Source organism: Carya illinoinensis, chromosome 11 (genome assembly GCF_018687715.1).
Source record: "Carya illinoinensis cultivar Pawnee chromosome 11, C.illinoinensisPawnee_v1, whole genome shotgun sequence".
NCBI classification, from domain to species: domain Eukaryota; kingdom Viridiplantae; phylum Streptophyta; class Magnoliopsida; order Fagales; family Juglandaceae; genus Carya; species Carya illinoinensis.
In genome coordinates, this window is record NC_056762.1 from 13,013,117 (window position 1) to 13,038,156 (window position 25,040).

General features: G+C 39.4%; 1 protein-coding gene across 5 annotated transcripts in view; it reads right to left on the reverse strand.

Moving 5' to 3' along the window:
* LOC122282984 (TELO2-interacting protein 1 homolog) overlaps positions 1–25,040 on the reverse strand; it is a 46,961-nt gene extending 21,921 nt beyond the window's left edge. For 2 of the 5 annotated variants that reach the window (XM_043095089.1, XM_043095087.1), the window contains exons 1-6: positions 24,686–25,039; positions 18,406–18,604; positions 11,976–12,269; positions 11,792–11,881; positions 7,062–7,544; positions 6,824–6,931 (exon numbers count right to left, since the gene is read on the reverse strand). In XM_043095089.1, coding sequence (XP_042951023.1) covers positions 6,824–6,931; positions 7,062–7,544; positions 11,792–11,881; positions 11,976–12,269; positions 18,406–18,604; positions 24,686–24,906 — 1,395 coding nt within the window. In that variant the 5' untranslated portion in view covers positions 24,907–25,039. Of the gene's footprint in view, positions 1–6,823; positions 6,932–7,061; positions 7,545–11,791; positions 11,882–11,975; positions 12,270–12,442; positions 12,518–18,405; positions 18,605–24,685 lie in introns of those variants that run through there. The other 3 variants (XM_043095088.1, XM_043095090.1, XM_043095091.1) reach the window with 3 other exon arrangements.

A 25,040-nucleotide genomic window follows, 5' to 3' on the forward strand; every position in this document is an offset into this window, starting at 1 on the left:
TGCACTGCTTAGAGCTTTTCCCTCTGTTTTCGGGTTGGCTGTTAATCAGCAGGCCACAATCTCAGAGTTGATGAGTTACTCTAATGGAGAGGTGCATTGGGATGTTAGATTTTTCAGACCTGTCCAGGATTGGGAAACTGAGGAGGTTACTGATTTTTTCAGATTGTCAGTGGATATTAGACGACGTGAAAGGGATCAAATGTACTGGAGATATACACCATCTAAAAATTTTTCTGTTAGATCATATTATAAGATGTCTGATCTGCCTTACATTTCTTTGCCCTGGTAGTGTTTGGAAGGCTCATGTTCCATCAAAGGTTGCTTTTTTTTCAAGGACAGCAGCAATTGGGAATATTTAGACAATTGACAATTTGAGAAAGCGTGGAATGATTGTCATGGAGTGGTGCTTCACGTGCAAGAAAGCTGCGGAATCAGTGGATCATCTACTTCTACATTGTGATGTGGCTAAAGTGTTATGGGACGGTGTGTTTAGAAGATCCGGACTGACCTGGGTTATGTCAAAATCAGTGGTAGATTTACTCGCATGTTGGACTAGACTTCATACTTGCTCTCACATGGCAGCTGTGTGGAAGATGATTCCTTTGTGCATGATGTGGTGCATTTGGTTGGAAAGGAATGAGAGCTGTTTTAATAATAGGGAACGGAATGTAGAACTCTGGAAATTTTTTATGTGTTCCTTGTTTAGTTGGTTTTTGGCTATTGTACTTGTTGGAATACATATTGTAATTAAATGTATACTGTGAGGGTATAATGGTCACTACTTGTATATGTATAGTTGAATATTCATTAATAAAACACAACACAGTTTTCTCTCTCTCTCTCTCTTGTTTATCGACTACATGGTATCAGAGAAGTGCGTGGTCGGTTGTGGTTGTATGACAGGTTAGTGGTGTTTTTCCGGCGGGTGCTGGTGCTTGTCGTTGGTTGTTGGTGGTGCTGTGAAGTTTTGGCTGAAGTTTCGGCCGGCAGCCCCTTCTGAAGTGCTTTTCCAGTGACATAAGGGGTTATCTCCAGTAATGGACACCGGCATCGAGGTCGCCGGCGTCCTCTGTCCACTCCAGTGAGTTTTCGTCTCCATCGGCTGCCGGAAGGACTGTGTATCGCCGGCCGGAGGAAGAGTCCAGGTATGTTTGGCTACAAGTTTTGGCTATTCCTGGTGTGTTTTGCTATCTTATCCATGGTTGTGCATGCCCCCAATCTGGAATAAGAACCTATTCCTATCTGGAATAGCACTTGTTTGGCATCAGGATTAGGAATAACTTATTCCGGGTTAGGAATAACTTATTCGCGTTTTCTGATTTATTCTTGAATCCGATATGCCCGAATCCGGTACCGGCCGATACAGGCCGAAACAGGGCTGAAACAGGCCGGTTCAGACCCGATACAAGCCAGTTCCGGCAAAACAGAATCGGTTCAGACTGATACAGGCCGAAACGGACCGAAACAGGGCCGATACAGGCCGGTTCAGGTCCTAATTCTATTTTTCCAGATTGTTTTTGACCCGTACAAATCCGAGATTTGGGTTGTTAAGCTGGTTTCTATTTTTCCAGCGTGTATTTGTTCGTTTTTGATCCATATTCTCACATTTTTCTCCATGGAAGCTAAGTTTGAGTCATTATCTATTGCACCAAATGTTAACATGCCTATGACTACGGTGAAATTGAATGGAAAGAACTACATACTATGGTCAAAATCTGTTGAAATGTTCTTGAAAGGTAAGGGTCTTCGTCGTACCCACTTGGTTGATTCAATGCCTGAGTCAACTAGTTCTACCTTTGCTCAATGGGAGCAAGAAAATGCTCAAATCTGCTCCTTGATGTTGACTAGTATTGAGCCTAATATTTGTGCTAGTTTAGTACACTTTGACACTACTGAGGAGATATGGAGGCATCTCAAACAAATGTACTCGGGTGTTGGAAACACAACTCGTATTTATGAGTTGTGTCAACAATTTTTTGGATTGGAACAGGGTGCTTTGGGTCTAGAAGAGTATTACTCTAAAGTGATGGGTATATGTGAAGAACTCAAAATTTATCAACCTATCACTTCTGATGTTTCAATTATGCTAAAACAACGTGAAGAGTTCAACGTTGTTCGGTTTCTAGTTGGCCTAAAACCTAAGTATGAGTCGGTTCGCTCTCAAATTCTGGCAAGCCCACAGCTCCCATCATTTCCTAATGTGTTCTCCTGACTCCAGCGAGCCACATTATTTGGACCTGGATCTCAGTTATCTTCTGACCAGAGTAATGAGAGATCCGCTTTAGTTGCCTCTTATGTTGTTCCTGGTGGGTATGGAGGCCGGGGTGGTAGAGGTGCACGTGGGGGACGTGATACCAGAGGTAACCGTACTCGAGGTCGAGGATCTCGTAAGTGCACCCATTGTGGTCGCACTAACCACTCGGTGGACTATTGTTGGGATCAACACGGGAGACCATCTGGGTCCACTAATCAGGCCATTTGCCAAGACTCTACATCACAGGCAACGAGTTCCAACTTGCCTCCAGAGATGATCAGCATATCGAACGATGAGTATGATCAATTTTTAGTTACACGAGCGGCTTCATCTTCTAGAGCTACTCTTACCCAACCAGGTACAGCATCCACATGTCTTGTCTCGTCTACCCAAAATCCATGGATCATCGATTCAGGAGCTAATGAACATCTAACTGGTTTGTCTCATTCCTTATCTGAGTTAGGTACTATGTCATTTCCCAAGAGTGTTACTCTTGCTAATGGTTCTCTTGCTAAAGTTACAGGCATTGGATCCACCAAGCTCACTAAGTCTATATCCCTGTCATCCGTTCTATATGCTCCTAGTTTTCCCTTTAGCTTGCTGTCCATTAGTAAAATCACTCAAAATCTTCAATGTTCTGTGACATTTTTTCCTTCTGTATATATCTTTCAGGATCTCAAGACGGGGAAGACGATTGGTACGGGCCATGAAACTGATGGTCTGTATTACCTCGACATCGAGCAGTCACCCACTCGAGCCCTCACTTCCTCCTCCGCTTTTGAATGGCATTGCCGTCTTGGACACCCATCCCTTTCTCTTTTGAAACGTCAAGTTAGGGATCTTGGAAATGTGTCTCCCTTTCCTTGTGAAGCATGTCAACTTAGTAAACACCACTGTGTGTCTTTTGTACCTCGAGTTGATAATCGAGCATCTTCTTCTTTTGCATTGGTTCATTATGATATATGGGGACCATTCAACATTGTATCAAACAAGTTTCAATATTTTGTTACATTTATGGATGACTATTCTCGTATGACATGGTTATTTCTGATGAAAGCAAGATCTGAACTCCTTTCCATATTCAAAGTCTTTCGAAAAGAAATTAAAACTCAATTTGGACAAAAAGTTCAAGTTTTGCGTTCTGACAATGCTAAAGAGAATATCAATCTAATGCCTTTGCTGCTTACTTAAGCAATAAGGGAATTGTTCATCAAACTTCATGTTCTTGCACACCCCAACAAAATGGGGTGGCTGAACGTAAAAATCGTCATTTGTTAGATGTAACTCGAGCACTTTTACTGCACATGCATGTTCCTAAACGTTTTTGGAGTGATGGTATACTTACTGCATGTCACCTTATCAATCGTATGCCTTCATCTGTCCTCGACGGCTCATCTCCCTTCTCCATTTTGTTTCCCTCATGGCCAACCTTTGCTCTTCCACCCAAAATCTTTGGGTGTGTTTGCTCTGTTCATAATCTTGGCTCAGGCTTTGATAAACTTGATCCACATGCTACCAAGTGTTTCTTTGTTGGTTATTCCCGAACACAAAAAGGATATCGTTGCTATAGTCCTGCTCTTCGACGCTACTTCACAAGTGCTGATGTCACATTTTTTGAGTCCATACCCTATTTCTCAGACACGTCTTCGATTGTTGAATGTGATCCTCTACCATTACCTACTCTAACCCTTTCTCCTCCACAGTCACCCACTATTACCCAACCTCCTTCAGTGCCTTCTCTTGTCCCTCTACAGGTGTACTCGCGTCGCTCACAGACCCCAGCTCCCCTGCCTCCACCAACTTTGTCTCCGTCTTCAGACCCTGAGTTACTCAGTGCTTCAGAATCTCCACCTATTGCTCTCCGAAAAGGTATTCGTTCTTGTGTTACTCAACATCCGATTAGCCAATATGTCTCCTGTCATGCATTGTCTCCATCTTTTTCATCTTTTACTTCTCAATTGTCAAAAGTTTCTGTTCCTAAGACAGTTCAGGAAGCTTTATCTGATCCGGGATGAAGGACAGCCATGGAAAATGAAATGGATGCTCTTCACCATAATGGGACATGGGATCTTGTTCCTCTGCCACCGGGAAAACAATCTGTTGGCTGTAGATGGGTATACATAGTCAAATTCCATCCTACTGGCGCTGTGGAACGTCTGAAAGCTCGCTTGGTAGCTAAGGGTTACACTCAAATTTATGGCATTGATTACGACGAGACTTTTTCTCCCGTTGCCAAAATTTCATCTGTTCGGGTATTGATCTCTCTTGCTGCTAATTTGGATTGGCCCTTATTTCAGTTGGATGTTAAACATGCATTCCTACATGGTGACTTAAATGAGGAAGTGTATATGGAGCAACCACCTGGTTTTGTTGCTCAGGGGGAGTGTCGAGATACAGTTTGCAAGTTAAAAAATGCATTATATGGTTTGAAACAATCTCCTCGAGCATGGTTTGGGAGGTTCTCTGATAGTGTATTGGCATTTGGTCTTCATAGATGCCAAACAGACCACTCGGTATTTCATCTGCATAGTGATGCAGGTCATATCTTATTGATTGTATATGTGGATAATATTGTAATTACTGGGAGTGATTCAACTGGAATCGCCAGGCTGAAACAATTTTTAAATGATCAGTTTCAGGCAAAAGACTTGGGTAAACTTAGATACTTTCTTGGAATCGAAGTTAGGAGATCTAAACTTAGATATGTACTTGATCTTTTGGAAGAAACTGGCATGTTGGGTGCACGGCCTATTAACACTCCTATGGATCCAAATCGTACACTCTTGAAAGAGGAAGGTGAGTTGTTTGGAGATCCAAGTCGGTATCAAAGACTTGTTGGAAACTTAAATTATCTGACTATCACTAGACCTGATATTTCTTATGCAGTAAGTGTACTGAGCCAATTTCTACAAACGCCTAGGGTCTCACATTGGGATGCTGTAATCCATATTCTTCGGTATCTTAAGCGAGCTCCTGGCCTTGGGTTGTTGTATAGACCAAATGGGCATCTTAGAATTGAAACTTTTTCAGATGCTAATTGGGCAGGATCTCCGTCAGATAGAAGATCGACTACTGGATATTGTACCTTTGTAGGAGGTAATTTGGTTACATGGAAGAGTAAGAAGCAAACATTAGTAGCTCGATCTAGTGCAGAGGCCGAATACAGAGCAATGGCTCACACTGCTAGTGAGCTGACATGGTTGCAACACTTTCTTCATGAGATTGGGTTTCCAGCTCCTGTCCCCCTTCAGTTATTTTGTGATAATTAAGCTGCAGTACATATTGTGTCTAATCTTGTATTCCATGAGAGGACTAAACATATTGAGATTAATTGTCACTTCATTCGAGATAAGATATTCAGTGGTGACATCTCAATACCCTTTGTGAAGTCTGCTGATCAACTTGCAGATATGTTTACCAAACCACTTTGTCATAGTCGGCTAAAGTTTATTTGTTCCAAGCTAGGTTTATATGATATATATGCCCCAGCTTGAGGGGGAGTGTTGGAATACATATTGTAATTAAATGTATAGTGTGAGGGTATAATGGTCACTACTTGTATATGTATAGTTGAATATTCATTAATAAAACACAACACAGTTTTCTCTCTCTCTCTTGTTTATCGACTACAGTACTTAATGGAAGTGCTTTCCATGAGTTTTTGTCCTCGTTTTTCCAGTATTAGAATGTATTTAGGCGTTTCTTTTGTATACATCATGTGTCCATGGGCTTCGCCTATTGCATTTGATGAATAAAATTGTTACGTATCAAAAAATAAAATAAACAAATTTTGACAGCTCTCCTTGCCTCAACAATATACCAAATTGACCCACTTTTCCACAAATTTAAATTCCACTAGCTTTTCTATAGAAAATCTTCAAAGCTAGTTTTCCTAACAGAGATTTTCTGGAAACTCCCAAGGTCCACCCCTTCTAAGCTCTAACTGAATTGATGAAGAAACCATGTCTGGTTCACCGTGAGGCAAACCGCTTTATCTACCACACCATTCCATGAAAAATCTGTACAACCTTGTAGCAACACCCATAAGCAAGAGTAAAACAGATGTAAAATATGGAGATTAACTGGAGAGGGTGCTCTAATCAAAGTAACACAACCACCTTAACTAAAAAAATCCTACATTGTGCCAAAATTCTGCAATCAAGGCATATCTAGTCGGGAGTATCTCAATTTATAAGAGCCAAGAGGCAAACTCGAAAAAGGCATCAGCAGAGGGTCAACCTTACACCCAAGAAATCATTCTAAACCATCCATAAAATCTGCAATAAAGTGAACTTCTAAAATAATTTCCTCTGCTGTAAAGACCCATTCCTAATCCATTATGGTATGAATCTTATTAAACCTGACACCAAGAATCTTTATGGTCATTTGCTTTTATTTTGTTCTCACAAAGAAATTGCATGCACATCAAGAGCATCATGTACAACATATTCCAAATGATAACTTGCATATAAAGTTATTCAACTGTATCTAATTCAGGTGAATCAATGTAAGGCAATGTGTTATGAAACCCAAAACATTGGAATATACTAATTCCAATTCTCAGCTCACCAGAAGCATTAGTCTGCTCCCCTTCAGTGTGTGACTGCACTTCGATAACAGACCTTGTATTGCAGCTAGGAGTCCTTGTCTAACCTTTTTGGCTGGATGAACACATATCTGACAAACATATGAAACATTTGGTCAGAAACTAAGGAAGTCAATAGTAATTACCGTATAAGGGCTCCCAACAATTTGTTGCATTTTAGCCTTTAGGAATAACTACATAAAAACAAGGATAAGAACATACATGTGGAAAAGTGGCACATAAAAGCCTATCCACATGTGCTGCAGTTTTCTCAATCCAATCTTTGGTGCGATTCACGTGCAAAGATCCAATCCCCTTGCCAGAATCAGTGCTTCTGACCTCTTTGAGTCCAGACTCATTAGTAAAAACTTCTTTTGCTTTGGCACTGGAATCTTCAGCTACCAGTTTACTTTTCCCTTGGGCTTTATCTGGCAAACTGCGGAGCTCCTCCAGCAAAGATTGTGTTGATTTGTACTTAGTTGAATTAGAGTCAGTAATGATGTCCATTGACACATCAAACCTAGATAAATTAGCATCATCCTGAAGGACTATCATAAGATACTCAGCTAAAGCTCGAATTGCTTGGTTAATAGCTTCAATACTTCCAGCAGCTCCACTAATCATTTTTTGCGAGGTATGCAGCACTTTGGCAAATTGACTAACAACACCAGGTAAAAAGAAGGCCAATGCATCTGCAGTACCCACCTGAAAAAAGAGTGACATCAGATAAAACTAGCCCAGGTTTTCATGCATGAACAAGCGCATTTTTTCAAGAAACTGAAAAAAAGAATCTCAGCTCAAGGAAGACTAGGTGATGTGCACATGAATAACCACTCCTTTTCCACTAGAACCTATTACTTTGAAATAATTTGACCAATAATTAAGTCTTCATTCTTTTGGATAAGCTAAGTTTTATTAATGATCAATAAAATAAAGATGGGCATAAGTGGTTTATACGGAGGTATACAACCTTACAATTAGTGATATAAGGAGAAAGGGGACAGAAAATTCTGAAAAATAAAACTAGAGATACATATATTGGCTCCATCTAATGGTATAAAGCATTAAAAACAAAACCTTCAGGTCTCCAGTGTTCCTTGCTTCAGCCATTCCTACCCTTCATATTCTCCACATCAAACAGATCCGGATAATTTTCCACAATGTCTCACTATGCAACACCTTTCTAGAAATCACCCAACTCAGCTCAAACCAAATGAAGATAGTTTGTCGTAGTGTGCTAGCTACTTCATAATGTAGTAAAAGATGATGAACGGATTCCCCATTGGTCTTGCGCATACAACACCATTAGACCACTGGGACTTGACGCTTTGTTATTGTCTGTGGTAAGAATCTTCCCAAGTGAAACCATTGAAGCAAAGAAAGCAGCGCTTTATGGGGGCCTTACTCCTACAAATGATCTTCCATGTGAAACTTGAACCATAATGAGGGATTAGAGCATTACAAAAAGAGAGCAAATATGGGGACCTATGGGGGGGCTGGTGTACAAAAGAAGTGAGAGGAGCACATGGAGTGGGCTTGTGGATACATATAAGAAAAGGGTGGGAGGTCTTCAATCGTTATACCCGAATCCGTTTAGGAGGAGGAACCCGTATTAAGTTTTGGTACGACACTTGGTGTGATCATGTGGCTCTAAAGGAATCATTTCCTTCTTTATTCAGAATTGTAAGAGATATTGATGCTTCAGTAGCTGATGTACTGGAAAGATCAGGGGAGCAAATTCAATGGAACATCCACTTCAGTAGGGCGGCACAAGATTAAGAGATGAGCAGTATTGAAGCCTTTTATAGCCTTTTGTATTTTATTAAACCAGGTAATTCACAGGATAGTCTTTGGTGGATACCTACAGCTAAAGGTACTTTTTCGGTGCACTCGTTCTATAAGTCTCTTACTCAAGAGACACCTGTTCAGTTTCCATGGCGAAAGATATGGAGACATAAGGCGCCACCCAAAGCAGCTTTCTTTGTGTGGACTGTAGCATTGGGTAAGATTCTCACAACTGATAACTTGAGGAAGCACAGGGTGATTATCGCAGATTGGTGCTGCATGTGTAGGAAGGGAGGTGAATCGGTGAACCATCTCTTAATACACTATGAGGTAGCGAGAAGGTTATGGAATGAGGTATTTGGCAGATTGGACTTAGTTTGGGTGATGCCGAAGACGGTGGTCGGGGTTCTGGCCAGTTGGAATAATCTGAGAGGAAATCAACAAATAAGAGCGGTGTGGAAGATTATCCCTATATGCATCATGTGGTGTTTATGGCGAGAGCGCAATGACAGGACTTTTGAGGACAAAGAGAGATCGATGGAGGATTTGATAGTCTTTTTCTTTAGAACTCTTTGTACATGGACCATAGCGGTTGATTTCAATGGTTTGGGGTTACATAAATTCCTTATATCCATTGATCAAACATAGAACTGGTCACTAAACTTTGTATCAGGCTTTTGCCTCCTTTTTGATAATATAATTACTTTACTTATCAAAAAAAAAAAAAGCATTACAAAAACACTTGGCTTGGAACACCTCTCTCTTTGATATACTCCATAGCATCTAGTCTTCCCCTCCTTGTCTTAATTGAATAGGATAGAACCTCGCGTACATGGTAGAGTCAACCTCCCAATATTTTGCCACCCTAAAAATATCCACTTCCCATTGAGGATAACCATTTGATAACTGTTAAGTTGTCCACCATCGATGCATTCTTCTCCCTAGCAATGTTGAATATATATGGGAAAGCCTGTTTAAGAGGCTGATCACCCACCATATGTCATCCCAGAATCTTATCTTAATTCCATTCCTTATGTCAATTTTGATGTGCTAGGAAAATCCCAACACTCTCATAGGATTTTCTTCTATTATCCCACCATGCATCTCCCATTCCCCTCATTGGAACTCCAACCACCCCATTAGCTAACACTTCATTTTTATCACCCCCCCTCTAAAATTCTCTCTAGCATTAGCATGACGATAGAGCCACTTTCCAAGCAAATCTCTTTTCAATTTAACCAGTCTCCTAATACCCAGGCCGCCTTCATAAATTGGGGAACACACCTTGGGCCTTCAATACATTTCACAACACTGCCAACACATACAGGGACAAGAAACGACAAGTTCGTAGATTTGAGGAGGACTTTAGTCAAGGTTAATTTGCCAACTGTGGAGAGGTACAACCTCTTCTATCACACCAAACAATGTGCTAATTTCTCCATAACACCATCCTAGATTGCCTTTCCCTAGAAATTAGTTCCCAATGCTACGCTTTAGTACAGCATTGGCAAAGAAGACACTTAAAAATCCATGATACAAGCCAGGCCGTCAAGATCATCCACATTTCCAGCTATTAGTAACTCTAACTTGGCCAAGTTAATCTTCTAACATGAAACAGTTTCAAAAGAAAGGAACAAGTATCAAAAAGAGTAGAAATGTTTGGGATTCTCCTTCCAAAATAACAAACTCTCACCAGCGAATAATAGAGGGGATACAAGAAGTCCCTCCTCACTTCAGGTTCCCACTGAGAAGCCTAAGAGATGGACCCATTCGCCAATGTTAAACTCATTCTTGCCATGGGTCTCCATAATAATAACAAGGGAGACAAAGGATCCACTTGTTGCAACTCCTATGAGCTATCAAAGAAACCTGAGGGAGTGTCATTTAGTGAGATTGAGAAGTACATTGTAGAGAATCATTGAGCTATCCAACTGCATTTCTCTCCTAAACTGCACCTCGTCAACATATGTGACAAGAAGTCTGCTCAATTCAAGCTGTCGTGCACCTTCTCCAAGTCTGACTTGGACAAAACATGTAGCTCCAAAACTCTCATCCTACTGTCCAAGCATTGAACGGCAACAAGAACTGAATCCAATATTTCCCTTCCCCCAATGAATGCATTCTAGGATTGCAAGATGATCTTTTCCAACATCAACTTCAACTTAGTAGCAAGGACTTCAGCAATGACATCCATGATAACTGTTGCCTTAAGGCTCTTTACAAAACTGCACATAGAATGAAAAACCTCAGTAGATCATCTTTCCCAAACTTGTAAAGAGCTTGAAACAGAGCCATTGAGTAACCATCAAGTCCTAGTGCTTTGTTTAAGTTCAGATCCTTATCTACCTCCTAAATATTTTTCCCCAAATGACCTTTCCAACCAGCTTGCTTCTTCCAATCAGTCTACCTTGAAATCCAAATGATCTCCCCTACCAACTTGCTTCTTCCGAACAGTCTGCCTTAAAATCCAAGCCATCCAAGTTAGGTCTCCATCATAACAGATTAGTGTACAATCTATAAAACTGTACTGTGTTCTCGCTAATCTCATGTGGGGTGGATAGTTGTGTGACATTCACATTGAAGAAGTCTACACGATTGCTTTGCCAATGTGAGTAAGCTACTCAATGAAAGAACTTTATACACCTGTCTCCCTCTCAACCACAAGGGCCTTGATGCTATATCGCAACATCTTTTAAAAGCTTGCTTCAGCTAGACTACTAAGTTATTCACTTATACCAAAGACTGACAGAGACAATATTAGTGAGAAAATATTAAATCCAAGGAATTCTTTTTTTTTTTTTTTGATAAGTAAGTTAAATCCAAGGAATTCAAAGTCATGCTTAGAGAAATAGGAGCCAAGATTTACATGAATAAAATGATCAATATGGAAATTTGAAAGCAGCATGAACTTTGGTTATGGCGAAGCATTTGAAGTTCATTAGGGTAGTCATCTGCCTTTAAAGCATGTGCATATCATTAGAGGTTCTCATAAATCTTGACCATAGATATATATATTTTCGATCATTCTCCCTCTCCCTCTCTCTCAGTATAAGCAGTTAATACTAATCAAGGTTATGAGCAGTTTGATTATGAAAGACGGGAAATAACCACTGCAATTAATAAATATCAGACCCCTAAGAATTAAGAACTGAAAGTGACAAAATAACCTTAGCAACAAGCATCCGTAAGGCTATAAAGGCTTCAATGCGAAGATTTGCACTGCCCCAATGTCCTCGTGCAGCCTCAGTATCTGCAGCCTTTGCACAAACAGTGTTGGAGTTAGGGAACCTAAGCCAAAATGAAGTAAAGTATTCCAATCCGAATCAACAGTTGGGAACCAAAAAAAGGTACTTTGAGAAGAAGTGATAGCCAATGTCCAACAGCAGCCGAAGCACTTTCAGACCGAAGAAATGCTAGCAAACATTCTGGTGATTCTGAATGAAACTCCAAATCTTCGATAGATCCACTTTCTAAAAGTGAAGGCAAACCGCAAATACGTTCACATGAGCAAGACTTATCTGAGCATGGGACTAAACTTGAAAGCAAAGTCCTAAAACACTTAATTATTCCTTCACGGAACTCTTCTGAAGCCTCAGAGGGACAAAGTACAGCACCATATGTCAATTTTTTTAGCACCACAACCATCTGCAAAAGCACATCATAAAATTTCATATAAGAGGGAATCAAAAATAACAAAACACTGAATCAAGGGAAAAATTAAAAAAAGGGGGAAAATTGCTGCTATAAATTTAATTTATCTAAGACTATCGTCACTATAATCTAAAAAAAGATAGACATCTAAATGATTATCTATTAACCTGAAAGTGTTAGGCACACTTAAGCACAAATGCCGTCCAGAACCTAGGCACAAAGTGCAATGAGCAAGTGTGTGCCTGATAGAAGTCAAGCACATATTTATAATGAGAAAAAAAAATCCATAAATTATAATTAAAATAAGGTTTTAAAAGCAAGATGTAAATATATTTAGCCTATGAACTCAATTTATTAGAGTATTATGCAACATGAAAATCAAGTAGTCAAGTAATTACATGATGTTTTTCAATAAGTGACTAATTAAATAAAATTTAAACATAACATTAATCTTAGTGGCTTTCTCCGTACAATAGGTGTGAATTTTCTCTCCGTACGATTTTTGTTCCTCAATACCATATTTCGCATTCACTAATTTTTTTACTGGTGTTAGTAAGTTTCTTAGTGTTACTAAGGGGTGTAATTCTTTCAAGATGGGACAACAAAAACTGATCCTCCTAGAATCAAATTTTTTTAATTATCAATGGAAGGTGGTCAATGGGAGTGCATTGTAGAGAGAGGCAGAAAGGTAGTGAAGGAACTAGTATTGGGCACATTTACCGTGAAATGGGTAGTGAAGACTCTAGAGGAGTGCTCCCGGTTGTATCGAGAAAGCCACTTCAGAAAATAAAGCGGAGGCTGCTATGGACATCTTTGATTGGATGGAGACTGGTCATAGTTCACTGAATATTTTAAGTGGGTCTGCTTGGACTATGCTATGTATGAACGATCTTTTATATTTATGGAGATCTTGGTCCTTTATTTATAGTTCTTGCATTAACCAGCCCGGAATTAGGTGTAGTATATTACAAGCTCATGTTTCTATGATCTCAATCTGTATTTACTTGAATGATGCTACAAATGTCTTGAAAACCAAAGTATTGATACGAATACAGAGTTTATCAGAACTTCTTGTGACAGCAGTAAATCCTTCATAGCACAATGCAACTCCAATGATTACGGCAGATATTTGGCAATTATAGAGTGCAACAATGGTGGGAGAGAAAAGGCACCCTTATCATTCCTGAAGAAGTGGAAGGGAAGAGGAGGAGACAGTTGGCTTTGGAGCTGAGGGAGCTTTGCGACAGAGCACCTGACAATGTAACGAAAATTCTGGTGTGACAAAAAGAGTAGGAAAAGATGGAAGAGCACTACATATAAGCGAAGGGGGTATAGATGGAACAATAGGGGTGAGCATGGTGGCCAGAAGTTTGTACAAGGTGGTGTTGGAACGTCTGACAGGGGCGCAATGTCAAAACAGGGGCAGAAATGGAAATATGGGCAGTGGTTTTGTATCCATTGGAAAGAGCACACAACAAAACCAACAAGAGGTCATACTTTGAATCATCTATGGTTCAGAGCTCCAAGGAAAACACGAAAAGGGCAACTGCTGGTTGCGTGAACAGGGACTTCAACTCTCTGAAAAAGCAACTGTTGGACGTGAGAGATGCAGTGAATTGGCATATTATAAGAGAGTGGATGAAAAAATGGGCCCTAGCATGAACATGGGCCAAGAGCACACTAGACTCTCTAAAGATTGATCTTTCACAGGTAGAGAAAAGGAAATTGAGTGGGCTGCGCTTTTCGTGGGCTGCGCTTTTCGTGGGCTGAGAAAGGGATATTTAAGTATGCAACATTTTTCGCTAGCCGAGAAAGGGAAAATGAAAGCCCCTCAACCCACAGGCAGCCCGATCCGCAGCTAGCGGGTCAAACATGTTCATTTCAAAACTAGGTCTTTGTCCGAATTCTCAAACAACTCCTCAGCACCGATGACTCTCAAGGAGGGGATTGCACAGAAACCTTTGCTGAAATACGGCGATCAGGTGGCCGCAACCTGACAAAGGTTATGACAGCAATAATGCTGACAACATCCGTTACAACCGTAGAACATGCTTCTGATGCAGGAAAAGACACTGGAGCAGTGGAAATTGACGGAAATGGCAACAGAAAGACACTCAAGACACCTCTGGAAGCATCAAAACACACAAAAGGAGGGTTGAGTTTGACTAGGGCATGGGTAGAGGAAGGGCATTGTGAAACACATGTAGCAGGGGCAAAACATGTACCAAAGATATTAGGGGCTATGGTGGTGTACGATATTGATGGGATTGTGGGAGAACACTGTCAAGGACCGAGATATGACATTGAAAATGTAAACCCATATGAGCTTCATAGACAGTGAAGGAGAAACCTGAGAGGAAATCCATCCACTCAATTTTGTGCATCCAAGTAGAGACAACAATATCCATGCATCAGAATGGGTACTAAACAAGGTAAAGGATATCCAACATCGTGTAGGGATCATCAGTAATGGCTTCGAGGACCAAATCATGGCCTTCTTACAGCCATCAAGGCTGGTCAAATAAACTCGGAAAATGAGTTCAGTTCAGCAAAGAAAGAGCTAGAGATCTGAAAAGACTCAACTAGACAGTAAATTACGAAGCTAGAGAGAGCTGTTTGGGCCATGCAAGATCAAAGGGAAGGGCAATGGATGTAGCTTCATGAAGCCGAAAATCATTTCATGGAACATAAGGGGGCTGAATGAGATGGAAGAGCGCCTCAAAATCAGAAACCAGCTTCACAAATGGAAAGTAGACATTGTATGTTAAGAAATGAAATTGGAACTCACCACTTTCAACACAATTAGAAGTTTGTGTAGATGTAATCGAGTGGGGTGGCTTCATTTGCCATCCAACGGACCCTTGGAAGGCATTTTAGTGATGTGGGATCAAAAGGTGGTGGAGAAGATGGAAGATTGTGTGGGGGACTTCATGGTAGCTTGTTCATTCAAGAACGTTGTGGATGGATTTCAATGGGCATTTGTAGGTGTTTATGGCCCAAATATAGACCGTGCTGGAAAGTTATTATGGGGTGAGCTGGCTGGTATAAACAGCATATTCCTACCTTGGTGTATTGGAGGTGACTTCAACGTAACTCACTTTCCGAGTGAGAGATCATGTGGCTCTAGCTCCAATTCAGCAATCGTAGAATTCTCACACTCCATCTTCGAGTAAGACTTACTAGATCTTCCTCTAGCAGGTGGCTTCAACACTTGGTCAAATAACCAAGAACACCCCTCTTGGTCAAGGCTCAATCGATTCTTGGTATCAACTGAATGAGAAGCGCACTACCCGAATCTTATATAGAAGAGATTATCCAGGCTTTGCTCTAACCATTTTCCCATCCCCCTTGATTGTGGAAGTATTCCTGGAGGCCCAAGGTACTTTAAGTTTGAAAATATGTGTCTGAAATTAGACGAGTTCATTGATAGAGTTTGACAGTGGTGGTCTTCATACCACTTTCAAGGACACCCAAGCTATGTCATCGCTAGTAAATTGAAGGCTTTGAATAAAGATCTGAAGGGTTGGAATGGGCAAGTGTTTGGCAATGTGGAAGGCCAAAAGCATACACTGTTTGAAGAACTCAAGGGATTGGAGGGCATGGAGGAGGTTAGGCAAATATCCGAAGAGGAGAAAGATCGCAACGCCCAAGTGTCTACGGAACTTAAGAGTTTCATTATTAGAGGAAATATCTTGGAGAAAAAAACTGAGAACTTTATGGTTGAAGGAGGGGGGACAAATGCACCAAGTTTATCCATCGAGTGGCAAATTCGCATATAAGCATACCCTCGAGACATTGTTGGTGGAGGGGGTGGCTACTTCAAACCAACCAATGATCACAAATCATATAGTAGAGTACCATGAGCACTTGCTTTCATATGAATTTTCATGGAGGCCAAAATTAGAAGGACTAACCTTTGATGCTCTTGAGTTGCAAGAAGTAGCACGGCTTGAGTGACCCTTCAAAGAGATTGAGATTCAGAAAGTAGTAAAAAGTATGGAGGGTGACAAGGCTTCAGGTCCGGATGGTTTTTTTATGGCTTTTTTTCAAACTGGTAGGGATGTGATCAAAGATGACATAATGGGCATTTCATGAATTTCATACAACAAACTCATTCCCATGGAAGAGAGTATTTGGTAGACAAAGGCACCATTAAAGGCACTCTTCTTTGTTTGGACAGCTTCATTCGGAAAGATACTCACACTTGCCAATTTTTGGAAACATCGATTCATTGTCATGGAGTGGTGTTGCATGTGCAAACAGACTAGGGAGTCAATTGATCATTTATTACTTTATTGTGAGATTGCCATGACCTTGTGGAATGACTTCTTCAATAGGGTGTGACTCACTTGGGTGATGCCGAGAAGGGTGATCGATCTCTTGGCTTCTTGGAGAGGCCTTCAGGGTAACTCTCATGTTGCAGCAATATGGAAGATGGTCCCAATGTGCTTATGGTAGTGCATTTGGAGGGAAATGAACAACAGAAGCTTTGAAGATCAAGAGCGATCAATGAAACGACTTAGGAAATTGTTTTCCAATATTTACTTCATTGGTCAGTTGTAATTGAATTCAACGGAATGAGTTTCCATGAATTTCTTCTATCACTAAACTAGTAAACTCAAGCAACGCTCTTGATATGTCCCATATACCTAGACTTTTGCCTATTCATATGATCAATAAAATTTTGTTTAACGATAAAAAAAATCATCAAATTATATCTAATTCACTTGTAGGTATTGAGTTCTATGCTAATGTAAGCAATCAAATATCAATCCATCTAGAAAGCTAACTTCGACAATTATCTCGGGTTCAAGGCATATAGATCACATTAGACAACATGTGGCATCATGACAAGTAAATGATCTTCAATACCCACGATATACATAATAATATTTGTCTTAATCAGTTTCTAAGTCTTGAACTGATATTTCAAAATATTTTACAAAAAAAATAACAAAAGTGCACTTCTTGAACTTTAAGCTTACACAAAAAGTAATAAAAAAAATCCGCCAATTGTGCTTTTCTGTAGCACGCTTCACTTTTGGTAAATGAAGCACTTTGACCTATACTCTTTTTGCTTATGCGGGCTTACCAACGCTAAGAAGGAGAGTGTATAAAAGGGTAAATACCCATGTTTGGCTGAAAAGAAGAGGGAAGAGATAAGGGATAACGAATCTTCTAGCCCACAAAAACCTGTTCATCCAACATTTGGTTGATTAGGGGAGGGAGATTTCTTAAGTCTATAAAATTCAATTTACCCTCTACAAACGATTTAAATGAAGGTATAGTTGCATAATTATATCTTTATGCTCTCATTTTTCTCCTTTCCTTCTACAAAAGCATGCTAAGGAGGATGAGGTGGACTCCTCACACCTCCGCCTCCTTTCCCTTCTCCTTCCCATCCCCTCATACTTTCCATTCTCCGAACAAATAAAACATAAATTTAGTTTCATCTATTAAGAAGTATTATAATAAGAATTATAAATTTGATAAATGACTAATCCATGGGACTCACATACTGTGTCATGAGTGTAATGTGCTACAATGTCCAAAGGGTTCAACTTACTCTAAATACCCATATATCCAAATGAAAAAGGAAAATTATAACATGGATATCAAATTAGGAAGTAGCATGTTGAAACCCAATAGTCTCTAAAGGTTACAAATATGTTTTTTTTTTTTTTTTTTTTTTTTATAAGTTAAGGTTACAAATATGTTTAAGAACCTAAAACTGTATTTGAGCACATAAACCAAGCCCTCACATCACATATTCTCAAATTGCTTGAAACTATTTGAAAAGAGGAGGAAAATAGTCCGTATAACAAAATGTAATGATAGTTGGAAAAGAAGCATAAAATTGAGGCTCAAGGTTATGTTATTAGAAAGTCTAAAATTTATGTTGAGAGAGAAAGACCTACAGAGCTGGAAGGAATATGGAAAACCCATTTTATCTTAGATTTATTTGTTTGCACAATCCTTATTTCAATCTAAGACCATTTCCATCAAATTATAATGTTTTTTTTTTTCACAAATGAATAATTTGTTGCCTTGATAAACAGCACACCGAAGATATCAAACTTCTATTGATATTAGACAAGTCCAACTTGTGTTGTTTGTAAAATCAGAGCACCTGATTCACAGATAGAAACTGACACTTCTTCAGAAGTTCTTCCAAACATTGAAGTACGCCCTCTGCCACATAATCACTCACTTTATGAGGCATTCTTTGGACACCAGGAATCACGATTTTTTCTTCAACTTTAACCTTCTGTGGAGATCTGCATTCAATTGCCGCATCCAACAGCAACAGCAATGGGAACAAGGTGTAGCTGAAAAAGAGAAGTACTGGCGTATCAAGATATCAAGCACAAAATACATGATAGACCCCAACAATGGAAAATCAGAGATCAGAGCCATATTCTAATTTTGCTAATTCCATTAAAGGCAGCATTAGTTGCAGCATATAACTAGCTTGGAAATTATAGCGTTGGTAAAAATAAAATAATAAAATAAAAGTTTCAGTCAGCATAGGTAATGTATGTACTCTTCAAAACCAATGCAGCACATATCTAGCTTGAAAATTATAGTGTTGATAAAAAATAAAATAAAAGCAGCACACAACTAGCTTCGAAATTACAGTGTTGATAAAAAATATATATATAAATAAAAAGTTTTAGTCAACATAGGTAATGTATTTACTCTTTAAACATTATGTAAACATATTACTCTTCCACTTTCTGCACTGTATTTCCTTTTCCTTCATATAAACTGTTTTCAGTTATCCGTACTTTTATTCCTGAGTAAGATAAATTTACTAATGATGGAAAGGGATGTCAAGCTGTTTCAAATAAAAAGCTTTTAATTCCAACACTGATCTCTCATGGTCTCAAAGTTACTCCGATTTCTTTCCCTCCATAGGCACCATAGTATGTGCCAAGGAACCATCTTTCACATAGGAACACACTAATGATTGCTAAATTTCCCTTTTCAACTTGTTAAAAGCTCTACCACCCAGGAAGGCATTACACAATTGATCTCCAAAATATCAAAGATCATGCTCCAAGGACACCTGTAATCTCACAATATAAAGAGGATGACCCATCGTTACCTCCCTTTTCCTACACATGCAACATAGGTTAATCACTATGATGCCATGTCTTCTCATGTTGTCTAAGGTGAGGATTTCCCCTAGTGCAACCATCCACATGACAAAAGCCATATTTCTCCAAGTGCCACAGGAAAGGAGCCTTGACATGATTACACAACACTTTGTACCATGACTTCACTTGAAACATGCCTCTCCTATATGGGGTCCAAACCATTTTATCATCACCACCTCATCCCACTTTGCATGAGTATAGCCTCTCAAAGAAGGATGAAAACAAATCCCCCTCACAATCATTTGCGTCCCTGTTGAAGATGACACCCCATTAAGTAGAATCATGTCAAGTATGATAGTGACCCTTGCAAAAGCTTCCTTCATGCAAGCAATTCTAAATAGAATTGAAAATGTAAATCTCAAGGATTAATCATCATACCACACATCATGCGAAAAGCATATCTCTAACCCGTCACCCACCATATATCTAGTGAACCAGGAAAAGTCACCCCAACCTCTTCTAATGTTCTTCCAAAGACCAACCCCAAAGACCCATTCACCTCAAGTAAACACCACCCTCCTCCCATGCTCCCATATTTTGTGTAGTTGACACACTCTAAAGGCTCTTAGATTTCATAGGCATAACACCGAAGCCATTTTCCCGGAAGGGACCCCCTAGCCCACCTTTTTCTATTAGCGAACGCACCTTAGCCCATTTCGGAAGATGGAACTTGGTGCCTCCCCCATCCCTCTCCATATAAAATTCCATTGTAACTCCTCCGAACGGTTAGCAACTCCATTAGGATGTGGAAAATGAAACAAAATAGGTGGGCAAGTTGGAAAGCATGCCTTTAATCAATGTACTCCTTCCACCCTTCAGTAAATTTATCCGCTTCCATCGAACCCAATAAAAAAGTCCACTGCTATTAGTACAACATTGCGGCAAGAATGTTTCGTTTCCTTCCCGCAAGTGGTACAAAATCTATACCTTTCTTCATCTGTAAAAGAGCCTACACTGTAAGCCACTATATGCTCGGTTTCCCATAGACAACGACTAACACCACCCCCGGTGCGCAGGCGGAGCACTCAGTGACATTTTGTTTTTTTGACAAGTAAGAAAGACAATTTTATTCATCGAATGAAATAGGCAAAGCCCATGTACACAGGATGTATACAAAAGAAAGCACATAATTACATTCTAAAAGCACAAACAAAAACAAAAAATCATTAGCAGAGCCTCCATTAAGCACAATAGCAGAAAACCATTGAAGCAAAGAGAACACAAAAAATTTCCAGATTTCCTCCAAAATGCACTCGTTATTATTAAAGCACAGCTCATTCCTTTCCCACCAAATACACACCACATAAGACAAAAAGGAACCATCTTCCATGCAGCAGCCACTTGAGGACAACTATGAACCCCATTCCAACATGCACATAAATCCACTAATTTCATAGGCATCACCCAATCCAGCTCAGCTCTACTAAAAGCACCATCCCACAAAGCCTTAACCACCTAGGAGTGCAGAAGTAAATGATCCACAGATTTCCAATGCTTCTTACACATGAAGCACCACTCCATAACAACAAAGCCATGCTTCCTCAAATTATCAATTGTCAAAATGTTCCCAAGAGATGCTGTCGATATTATTAAAAAAAAAATAGAAAAAAATGACTTTGGAATGCAAGTGAGACCTCCAAACTCGCTTCCAAGGAAAAGGAGGGCAATGCTGAACAGTCAACACCTTATAATATGACCGAACCAAAAACCTTTTACTACCTGTAGGCTTCCATAACAATCTGTCCTTCTCATTACCTCCAATACCCAGGGAGTATAAGAAGCTGAAAAAATCAGAAACCTTGTCAAGTTCCCAATCCTGTACAGCTCTAATAAAACAAACATCCCACTGCAAGGTTCCATTAGAACAGACTAACAAATATGAAACGGATGCCTGCTGATGAGCTCAAATTAACAACGGATCCTTGAACTCTCTCCAACAGCAAAATTAACATGTTTTACAAAGCTCTCCCACCCCTTTCTAATAAACTTCTAAAGACACACACCACAAGCCCTCCTAGCCTCCTTAGAACACCAACCCCCCAATCACTCTCATATTTCTGGTCTCTAACCTCCCTCCACAACGATTCCCTTCCAATTGATACTCCACAGCCACTTCCTAAACAAAGCCTTTGGAACTACTCAGATTGCAAACCCCCAAACCTCCATTAGCAATAGGAGAACAAACTCTATTCCTACTAACAAGATGGAATTTAGTCTTCTCTCCCATTCCACCCACAGAAATGAATGAAAGATTTTCTCAACCCGGTTTAACACTCCTGCAGGCAATGGAAATAAAGAAAGATAATAAGTCAGGAGGTTGGAAAGAGTACTTTTAATAAGAGTACTTCTACCCCCATTTAATAAGTATGGCCGCTTCCAAACTAGCAATCTTTTCTCAATCTTCTCAACCACCCCATCCCAAATATTATTAGCCTTGAAAGATGCCCCTAGCAGAAGATTGGCCTATTTCAAAGGTAAAGAAGCAACTTTACAGCCCAAAAAATCCGCCAAACAGTTAATATTCCGCACATCCCCCCCTGGAACCATTTCCGACTTACCCAAATTCACCTTAAGTGACATGAATCACTGAAACCCCATACCTGTTTCAAAAACAAACTTGGCTTCTATGAACAGCCTCCTTGTCACTCAGATGTCAAAGGTGGGTGCTTTCAGAGCTATTACAAACAACTTCAACTATCATCTTGTATACAGACTCACGTTTCTGAATATCCATTTCCATCAAATTATGAAAACCCAAATTATCCTCACTGTGTTACTTTTTATCTAAAAGAAACAAAAACTTGTTATCTATTTTCAGTTATCAATCCCTTGCTACTAATTCATTGAAGCCTCCATATACTGTATACTAGGTTTCAATGAAGCAATCAGTCTGTTATTATGTGTAGCAATAAAGGATGCTTTCACAGCTTGAACACAGAATGAAACATATAGCTGGAACTTCGTTATGACATCACTAGATTCCATCAAGTTTCCAAAACAAAAGGGGGACTGGGGACCATGAAATGGATCCTCTTAAAGTAACTCCTGAACAAAAGCTGCAGTTTTTCTTTTTTTTTTGTTGTGGAGGGGGGGCGTTTAAATCCTCTTTATTTGAATAAATTCAGTCTATCTAAGTCTTTGACTAGACATTGGACATTCTCCCTATGTACGAATTACAATTAACAAAAACAGTTCTAGTTAACATTTTATGTTTCAAACCCATGACTATTTGAATTCAACATGTTTTAGGACGTGCCAAACAGCATGTGAAACATTCCTAATCAGTATCATAACCAACTCTCTTTTTTCTCAGTTAATTAAATTTTACTTCAGCATAAATAACCCCTAGGTCAGCTCAAGTGGTAAATGCCCTGGTTTTGGTGGTATGCTCCCTCCAAAGTCTAAGGTTCGAATCCTCTTGAATGCAAACAATTTCTAAGGGCCACGTAACTGGGGGATTTTATCCTTGAATTACCCAAGGTGCACTTTCGGGAAACTACTTGTCGAGGGCCTGTGCACCCCCGGGATTAGTTGGGATGCTCTCCTCGAACACCCGATGCCAAATTATATTAAAAAAAAAATTAAAATTAAAAAAATAATAAATAATAAAAAAATAATAAAAAAATAATAAAAAAAAAAAACTTCCAGCATAAATCAAGTTTTGAAGCTACCACTAACTCTAGAGTATCGTAGAACTTTTCTCTTTCTAAATAGTAGATGAACACTAACTTGCTTCTAGATAGAAACACAAGACAAATTACAAAATAATACAGATTAAGCAGCATGGTGGCTACAATGTAAAAACAGAAAGATAACAAGAGAACACCTATACATATATAAGATTCCAAAGCCTCCAACTCTACCTCTACCACAGCTTACCCCCACCTCAGCCACACCCTTCCACTCCCTGAATATTTATCCTCCTCTTTCTATTCCTTTCATACAATATTTGTCCATGTAGCCACATTCCATCCACATGTATGTCGATTTAATCTCAAAATCTTGGAAGGCGGAGGGCAAGGATTTAAGGGAAAATACCCATTGGATGTATGAGTGACACCAATCTAAAAATATGGAAGCCCTCAGAACATATTCAACACAAGTGAAGATAAGTTTTTTATAGGTGGCACAAGTGAAGATATGTTACAATAGTTTCATGAATAACATAGTATTCAACACCGAAGTAGATCCTCGTAATAAGTATTCTTGATACTTCCATTTGAGTAGACCATCTGTTTGGAAGTTTCGTTTACTTACTAACTAGAATAGGAGCAAAAATGTCACAGTGAATTCTCTCTTCCTTAAGGTTTGTGTCCATGGGTTTCACTCCATCAAAACAGCCATGGTCAATATGGTGCTTGTGGCCTTTTCTGCAGCCTATTCTTAATCAAACCTTTCAAATTCAAAGCCAGCTTCTTTAGAACTAGATACAAATAACAGTTCGTTGATAATTCCACCTATTCCATAATCTGCAGAACATTGCCACAATTTCACGCTTGTCCAGTGTTTGCCAGAAATACAATTACACAACAGAAAATTGGTATTATCATAAAACACATCAAGCTAACCCCATTACTCCTTTCAACAATTCTTTTATCAGTACTCCTATCAATATTTTGAGCTTTGAAAAATTTGAACAGTTTATATTGCATTCAACAAATGCCCAACATCAGTTTCTTAAGCATAACTAGAATAGACGCAGAAGGAAATTTCTTCATTCAGTATTTAATCAATCCAAAGTTCCAGTAGTTTTGTACCAAACCATGCAGTGAGCACAAAAACCATAATTACTTTATATGAGTACCTTTATTCACTTAACCTTGCCATATCTTGAAATTTCTTATAAAGAGACAACCCCTATTTCCACCAAGAAACCACCTTCGTCAGAATAATCATAGCCAGGCTTCCTCTTACACCACTAATCTCACATCAATATGGAGCCAAAGTAAATTCACGTCACAAAATTCACACTTATGGCCAAAACTTACACCTTCAACCAATCAAAACTATAAAATAAGACAAAAAATTTTGTCAAAAAGTGTGTCATCAAAATTTTATCACGTCACAAATTTTCATTGCCAAGACAACCAAAAAAAAAAAAAAAAGATTGAAAGTGCAGCTCAAGAACTTTGTATTATACACCAATCTTCTCAACTCTCAGTAGAATTCATAGTCTATTCTGCAAAAAGTATAATGCATTCGCATATACCCTATATATGTATGTACAAATGTGTGTGGAAAATTGCATACTCGAAGAAGGGCTGGAGAACAGAGGGCTGAGAAGTGCGAAGAATTTGCAGCATAGCGGGAATTGCATAGGAATGCTTGTTGGGGTTTTGAACAAGGTCCAGAAGCTCTACGCAGTGGGGTTTTAGCTGTGAAAACATGCTGCTTCTTGTTGCCTCTTCCCCTTCTAGTTCTTGAACTTCTTCATCCGTGAATCCGCCGTTAATTCCTTCGGTTTCGTCCATTTCGAAGGCTCGGATGAGAAATTTGAAAGAGAGAGAGAGAGAGAGAGGAGCCACGAACACTGAAGAAGGAGGGGGTGTGGTGAACGGAAAGGCTTCGACAGAGAAGAGGTGTATGTTCTGAACTGAAGTTAGAG